This window comes from Ceratotherium simum, chromosome 40, assembly GCF_057802395.1.
Source record: "Ceratotherium simum simum isolate JZ-2026a chromosome 40, ASM5780239v1, whole genome shotgun sequence".
Lineage (NCBI taxonomy): Eukaryota > Metazoa > Chordata > Mammalia > Perissodactyla > Rhinocerotidae > Ceratotherium > Ceratotherium simum.
Window position 1 is genome coordinate 2645681 of NC_141939.1, and position 7874 is coordinate 2653554.

Here is a 7874-nt window from a genome sequence, read left to right on the forward strand (position 1 = left end):
CCTTTGGTGTAAGATTTATGCTTATCTGGCTGGGAATTAGGCTGTGTTTACTGTTTACTGTCACTGTAGGTATCAGAGGCTAAAATTTCCCTTTGTGTCCTTATTTCTGTCTCCTCTGTTGTCTTTGGGTTTCCCTGGAGACTTGTTCTTAATTAAGGTCTGAGACGTCAGTTCATTCTCTTGTAATGCCCGCAGTACTGGCTCCCGTGGTGGTTTCTGCTCTGGCAAGCTCTTATTCTCTGTATCTACCTGTCTGTCTCCTCAGTTTTGGGGGCAGCAGTTTGCCCTGTGACCCCAGTTCTCTAATGGATCTAAGAAGAGTTGTTGATTTTCAGTTTGTTCACCTTTTTCTTATTGAGAGGGTTGGAGTGATGACTTCTAAGCCCCTTATATGCCAGACTAGAAACCAGATGTCTACTTTTTTATATTTGGTTTTGAACATGTGAATTCTTTTTTTAAAGAATTAATTTAAAAATCTATTACAACTTCACCTCTGTGGTCTTTCTCCCAAAACCAATAACCCAAGTGTTGTTTGAAAAATATCAAGACAAATTCAATTTGAGGGCCCTTCTCACACTTACCTGACAAGTAAGTTCTCCTTGGAACTCTCACAGTCATCAAAAAACAAAAAGTGAGAGACTGTCACAGCCTCGTGGAGGCTAAGGAGACCTGATGAGTGTGTCTTGGAACATTAGGGGAAAACAAGTGAAATCAGAATAAAATGTGGAGTTGAGTTAATGGTAACATACCAATGTTGGTTCTTTACTTGTGACAAGTATACCATGGTTATGTAAAAGTTAACAATAGGGGAAACTGGATGCAGAGCCTACAGAAACTACTATCTTTACAACTTTTCTGTAAATTGAAAACTATTCTAAAATAAAAGATTTTCTTCAAAAAAAAAAAACCTTTTAATTTTCTATTAGAAATATTGCCCTTTTATTAGGGTGTAAAACACTTGCATTTTTCAAATGCATGTTAGAGCTCTGTGTAGCCCTAGACAGAGGATTTTTGTGTGTTCTTTCTCACGTCACGACAGTCTTGCCCAGTCGGCAGCACCGAGATGGCCCCTTCAAATATGAGGACGTTGGTGACGAGAGGACCACTGCCCCAGGTCCTGCCACTAGGGGGCGCCCAGCAGCGTTGCTTTTGCTCCTCCCTCACGTCGTTTAAAAGGGGGCTATTTTGTGGCAGGTGTTGAACGTTTATCTAAGACTGGAAAAACACTCCCTAGGGGAGCTATGTCCATTTTTATTTATTAAAGCACTTCAGGCACCAAGAAAATTTGACAGATACTTCATTTTGATAAAGTCTGTAATGTTTTGAGCCTTTTTTTTTTCATTTTGACATCTCTCTCTTCTAAGGTTCTTTGCTGGTCTATGTCGATCACCTTCTTGGAGAAGGGGCTTTTGCCCAAGTCTATGAAGTTACCCATGGAGATGTGAATGACACCAAAAATAAACAGAAGTTTGTTTTAAAGGTAAAGGATCTGGGCAATTTTTTGCATAGTATGGAAATGAATTTTAGAACTTGAGTTTGTCGGCCTCTTTTTTTCTTTTTCAAGACAGTGGTGGTTTCATTTATTTTTATTGTCAGCAATTAAGAAACAAAACTAGGGGCCGGCCCCGTGGCGTAGTGATTAAGTGTGCGTGCTCTGCCACTGGCGGCCCAGGTTCAGATCCCGGGCGTGCACTGATGCACCGCTTGTCAGGCCATGCTGTGGCGGCGTCCCATATAAAGTAGAGGAAGATGGGCACAGATGTTAGCTCAGGGCCAATCTTCCTCAGCAAAAAGAGGAGGATTGGCATGGATGTTAGCTCAGGGCTGATCTTCCTCACAAAAAAAAAAAAAGAAACAAAACTATCCTACAAGCGTTCAGAATTGCCTTGGCACTGAAATTATCTTGCAGCAAGACCCTTATTTCAGCAACTATTCATAGCTTGTCATTGCTTTCTACCCCTCGTCCTTCACTGGGATGCAAGTTGCTTTCTTGCTATATTTTCCAGACTGTGAGACTGGATATGAATGTCACATATGATTTGCAGGTCCAGAAGCCTGCCAATCCCTGGGAGTTCTACATTGGGACCCAACTGATGGAGAGACTAAAGCCAAGTGTGCAACATATGTTCATCAAATTTTATTCAGCCCACTTTTTCCAGAATGGCAGTGTATTGGTAGGAGATCTCTACAGCTATGGAACATTACTAGTAAGTGTATTCATTGTTACGTTGTAAACATGAATCTGAAATATATTTTGGCTTGTGCCTTGCACAAACCTTTTGTAGTTGGAGCTTTTATTGGAGTGGTAGGCAAGGGCAAAGCTCTTGACTTGAAATTTCATTAATCCTGAGCAGCCAACTCAGGATTCCACTTTCTGTTTTTTCTAGAATGCCATTAATCTCTATAAAAATACCCCTGAAAAGGTGATGCCTCAGGCTCTAGTTCTCTCTTTTGCTATCACAATGCTCCACATGATGGAACAAGTCCATGGTTGCGAGATCGTTCACGGAGACATCAAGCCAGACAACTTCATACTTGGAAACAGGCAAGTGTTGCACTTTTAGTGGGGTTCTTCTCTCACCGTTTCCCCAGAAGCCTCTTATTATTTGTGCTCATGCACCTGGCCCTTGTTTGTGTTTAGATTTTTGGAACAGGACAGTGAAGATGATGATTTATTTGCTGGCTTGGCACTGATTGACCTGGGTCAGAGTATAGATATGAAACTTTTTCCAAAAGGAACTGTATTTACAGCAAAGTGTGAAACATCTGGTTTTCAGTGTATTGAGATGCTCAGCAACAAACCGTGGAACTACCAGGTATAGAACTAAAGTGAGAGTTTGAAAATATTTTCCTTTATTACACTTACTGTGTTTTCAAAATGGATTTGGGGATCTAGTTCGTTTGAGCTGGTCTGGTCTTCTCTCCGTGGATTTAGACCCTGCTCGAGTGTTGTTTCCAGTTACGAACACATCACACAAAGAGGCTTCAGCGTGCAGGGGGGAGGGGTCAGGAGGACGTCCCGGCTGTCCATGTGCAAGAGGGATTCGAGTGTCGCGTTTGCCCGTGTGTGACAAAACGAAGGACTGGAGAAGGACACTGGAGCTCAAGGAGAAGAGAGCTTTCCAAGGGGCTGCCCCAGGAGGTGGTGCGTGCTCTGCAGTCCAGGGAGGCCTCCAGCGAAGCCTAGACAGGCACTCAGTGTGGCATTTCAGTGGGAGGGCTGAGCAGATGGCTTCCAAAATTCTTTAACAGTAAAATCCTGTGATTGTTTAGCTTGCTGCGTAAGTTAGACATTTTAATACCCTCCTGTGTAAATTGGTATTTTAGTTATATATACCTATATTTTCTTTGTAGATTGATTACTTTGGAGTTGCTGCAACAGTGTACTGCATGCTTTTTGGCACTTACATGAAAGTGAAAAATGAAGGAGGAGTCTGGAAGCCTGAAGGTCTTTTTAGAAGGTGAGTATTAGCGTTGGTGCTACAGTGAAAAGAGAATAAATGTAGTAAAATGTTGGGTTCCATCTGGTGGAAAATGGATCTCTGCCACTGCATGGAAAACCCATGCCATGGGAAGCAGGGTGAGCTAGCACAATCCTGGACACTGGGCACAGTGAGCAGGTCACAGAGCTTCACTACATCTGTGACCCCATACGTGACAGTGGGGCAGCCTGCACCCTCCTAGAACCATTGAAAGCTCCTGGCCGAGTGGCCGGCAGTCTGTACACACACGTTTCTCTTCCCCTTCTAGAGAAATCATCTGGTGTCACTAAGCCTTGGGTTTGTTTTCTTGCCTGTGTAACTGGGCGTAATACTGACTCTACTATCCTCAGATGTTTCTTATAAGCAGCAAAGGAAACAACGTATGTGAAAGTGTTTTGTAATGATAAAGTGATGAGGAGGCAGCTATCACAGGGTAGGGTTTGAAGTGCCATCCCTCTGTAACTTTGGATTTTCTGAGACTGTTTTCACATCTATAAAATCACAGTGAAAATTAATGACTAGACTAGAACTCTTCCCATCAACACGGATGGCTCTCTTAATGTAATGTCGTGTGAATAAACTCTTGGTAACGTTTAAGCTGAGTATGTGGTATGTGCATGTTCATGATATCATTTATACTTTTTCTTTGAGGTATAAAAACATATGCAGAAAAGTACACTCATCTTAAGTGTACAGCCTAATGGGTTTTTACGTGTTTATACCTTCTTTAAAAAATTTAAGCTGGGACTCCCCTCGCCCTCACATACACACCCAAACACCCCAAGCAAAAAAAAGGACAGTTGGCAGTAATGTGTAAAGTGTAGTATCTGTACGTAAGTAAGGTTAGATTCAGGCCCTAGCGGAAAACTTACAGCAACTATGGTTTATTCTGCATAATGAGTCGTCAAATTTAGCAGATACTTTATTCCTTCTCTTTCTCATAATCAAAGGACCAGAGAGTTATCAGAAGGCGTCCATCTCTGACCACCAGTGTAGAAAAAAGCCTTAAGTTAGCCCTCAGCAGGCCTGATGATAATGGGCTGAATTTTCTGTCTGGAACACAAATTTAGTTATGTTCTGCTTTTTCCCCAACGCCGTACTTCCATGTTGGGGTTTTTGCAGTTAACTTGAACGATCACAGTAGTTGGAACTCTGAATCTGAGCTCTATTCTGGGTGGTCTAGCCTGTCTACCTGGTCCTGGTGCATATGCAGTTGGGCTCGTCAGAGCCGTTTGGCCGTTATCAGAGTATGGTATATATAGCTAGCCTAAAGCAGTCGATTTTCTTTAAAAAAAAATTAAAAGAAAGTTTTTCCACTGAAGACCTATTATTAAATTAACACTACTTACCTTAAATCACTTTTTTGGAACAAAGTCTATATAGACATTTAATTGGATCTTTAATTTCTCTTATAATAGATTCAGCATTTCAATTCTTGATGCATTAAGTTGCATTTAGGTGAAAGTTGTTATATGCAGCTGCCCAAGGCTGTGGAAAGCAGATGCAGGAGTGGGGTTGCCCTGCATGTTGGATGCTACATTTGATCTTTTATTTATGCTTTGTCTCTTCAGGCTTCCTCATTTGGATACGTGGAATGAATTCTTTCACATCATGTTGAATATACCAGACTGTCATCATCTCCCATCTTTGGATTTGTTAAGGCAAAAGCTGAAGAATATATTTCAACAACACTATACACACAAGATTAAGACTCTACGTAACAGGCTAATTGTACTGCTCTTAGAGTATAAGCGTTCTCGAAAATAAAATATGGACACTCCCTAAAAATCAGTTTATAAATGTTCTCCTGCTCACTTTGAATCTTGATGTTTCTGCATTTATTGTTTGTGTAAATGTTTGTTAAAAGTAAAGTCTACAAAATATATCCATGTGACTTAGTCATTATAAATATTTCAACAAAAGGTACAACACAGGAAGGTCCCTGCATAGCAGGCTGATTGGGCTGCTGTTGGGATACCAGCATTCACAAGAATAATTCATGTGAACATTCTCTAAAATGACTTGTTAAATACTGACCTGTTCACTTTAAGCCAAAAAAGGGTCACGACTGTTTTTTTCCAATTTTGAGGCTTTATATTTGTGTGAAGTAAATAAAAATTTCCCAAATATATCCAAGGAACTTAAGTTTATATGAATAAACCTTGCCTGTCCCTTTATTGTACCTGTTCTCCATTGCTATCCGTGGGAAATATTACAGGTATGAATCTTAAGATTTTTATTTATTTATTTTTTTGGTGAGGAAGATCAGCCCTGAGCTAATGTCCATTGACAATCCTCCTCTTTTTGCTGGGGAAGATTGGCCCTAGGCTAACCTCCATGCCCATCTTCCTCTACTTTATATGGGACATGCCACAGCATGGCTTGACAAGTGGTGGGTGTGTCCATGCCCGGGATCTCAGGCCAGCCCAAAGCTTCTTTATTTTTTAAAAGTAGCATTCAAAGAATATCTCAGATCTTGAAAATAGTTTTATAAGCTATAAAAAATCATTAATTAGCTCTAAAATTATAGCAGCCAACTTAGCATTTGACTTTTAAAGCTAGATGAGTCCTATAGCTTTAAAACTCTGACCTGATCTTCCTGCCTCTGTCCCTCCCTCTTAGCATTACAATGAAAATAGATCTGAGGCGACACCCAATTCAGGAAAACAGAGTGAACTGCTTCCTTCTGCCTTCATTCCCAGCTGCTAGGTTCCCCATTCCAGGGGCAACCATGACCCAAATCTTTCTGTCTTTCCAAAAATGATTCCATGCATATTTCTATATATTATATTTTTTATACAACTAGCTTTTTTTCCACTTAATGTATAGCGGAGAATGTAACTACTTATAGAATGGTCTCATTCTTGTGTATGGCTGTCTAATATTTGGTTATATGCTGTATCTGGATTATAAATTCCTAGAAGTGAAATTGCTGGGTCAAAGGTGAGTGCACTTAAGATTCTGTATCAATATTTGCACGGAGCCCCCATCGGGGCTGTGCCAGCCTGTACCACAGTCTCTGCTGCCCACACCTCCACCCACAGGACAAGTCAGTCTCTGACCCCTGCCACTCGGACATGGAAAATGGTAGCTCTTTCCAGTTTTCATTTGCATCCTCTTCTGAATTAGGTGAAATATATTCAAGAGCTATGTGTTTTTTCTTTTTCTGTGAACTCTATCTTTTGTCCACTTTTCATTTCAATTGTTCCTTTTCAGGTTAACTTGTAGGTGCCCTTTGTATATGAGGCACAAATATTTGTCCCAATTTGTCATTTTGTCTCTTGAATTCTTAAGATTTCTGTTGCCATGAAGAATCTTTTAAAATTTTGTTTTGTACTCTGATTATAAAGTTTGAAATGGCATTTTTGGCTTTTGTATCTTAAAATGCCATCCTCAATTGAGAAATAAAAAGAAAAAAGTGCTCTAATTTTTTAATATTAGTACTAATTTAAATACTTAGGGCTAAACTTTTGGTTGCTGTTTTAAATCATCTAATTTTTTCCTATTTTTTCTAGCTGGTAGTTTGAACATATGAAGCCTATTGATTTCTAGAAAACGCTTTTTTGATTCTTCTGAAGTTTCCAACTAAATAACCATCACTATGAAAATAATGCTTATTTTCTGTCTTTCCCAATTTGCTTTTTTTTTTGCAGGGAAAGATTCACCCTAAGCTATCATCTGTTGCCAATCCTTTTTTTCCCCCTCCCCAAAGCCCCAGTACATGGTGTATATGCTAGTTGTAAGTTGTTGTCGTTCCCAATTTTTTGCTGGTGATTCTTCTCTTGCCTTGCCATTGCCTGTGACCTTGAGAAGAGAGCTAAGCAGTGGTGGTGCTGGACCTCCCTCTTCTGCTTTAGTCGGGGCTCTTCTGATGTTTATCCTGTAAGTTCAGGGATGCTGGCCTGAGGGAGGCATTTTTAATCGTGTTGAAGTATCCATCTATTTCTTTTTGCAAACATGAATTATAACTATTTTAGTTTTCTTGCTCATCTCTCCATCCATATTGGCCCAGCTCTATGCCGTTCCCCTACATGAATGTACTATAATTTACTTAACCAATCCTCTATTTAGAAACACTTAATTGGTTTCCCAAGTTTATTGCTACAAAAAAGGGAGTGTATGTGCAAATGTGTCTGCAGGATAAATTAATAGAATGGGATTCCAAAATATGTTATTTTGAAAATAAAGTAACTTACTTGATTGTAGGTTGTAACCTACATGATTGATTACACACATACTCAACTTGGAAGGAAGTTGGAAATGATCCAGGGTCAGACCTCATCAGACAACCCAACAATAAATTTACTCTTAAAGTATGGAAACAACTGAGCACTAATAAACCCAGATTTGTGGGGTATTTTTCCCTGTTTTCAAAGGAAACCAAGACTAAAG

At 40.0% G+C, this 7874-nt stretch overlaps 1 protein-coding gene across 2 annotated transcripts in view; it reads left to right on the top strand.

Annotated features, from left to right (window-relative positions):
- BUB1 (BUB1 mitotic checkpoint serine/threonine kinase) overlaps window positions 1-5367 on the top strand; it is a 41880-nt gene extending 36513 nt beyond the window's left edge. For both annotated transcript variants that reach the window (XM_087426120.1, XM_087426121.1), the window contains 6 exons: window positions 1365-1480; window positions 2046-2207; window positions 2388-2545; window positions 2642-2816; window positions 3355-3461; window positions 5054-5367. In XM_087426120.1, coding sequence (XP_087282246.1) covers window positions 1365-1480; window positions 2046-2207; window positions 2388-2545; window positions 2642-2816; window positions 3355-3461; window positions 5054-5249 — 914 coding nt within the window. In that variant the 3' untranslated portion in view covers window positions 5250-5367. The remainder of the gene's footprint in view (window positions 1-1364; window positions 1481-2045; window positions 2208-2387; window positions 2546-2641; window positions 2817-3354; window positions 3462-5053) is intronic.
- Window positions 5368-7874: the final 2507 nt, after the last annotated feature.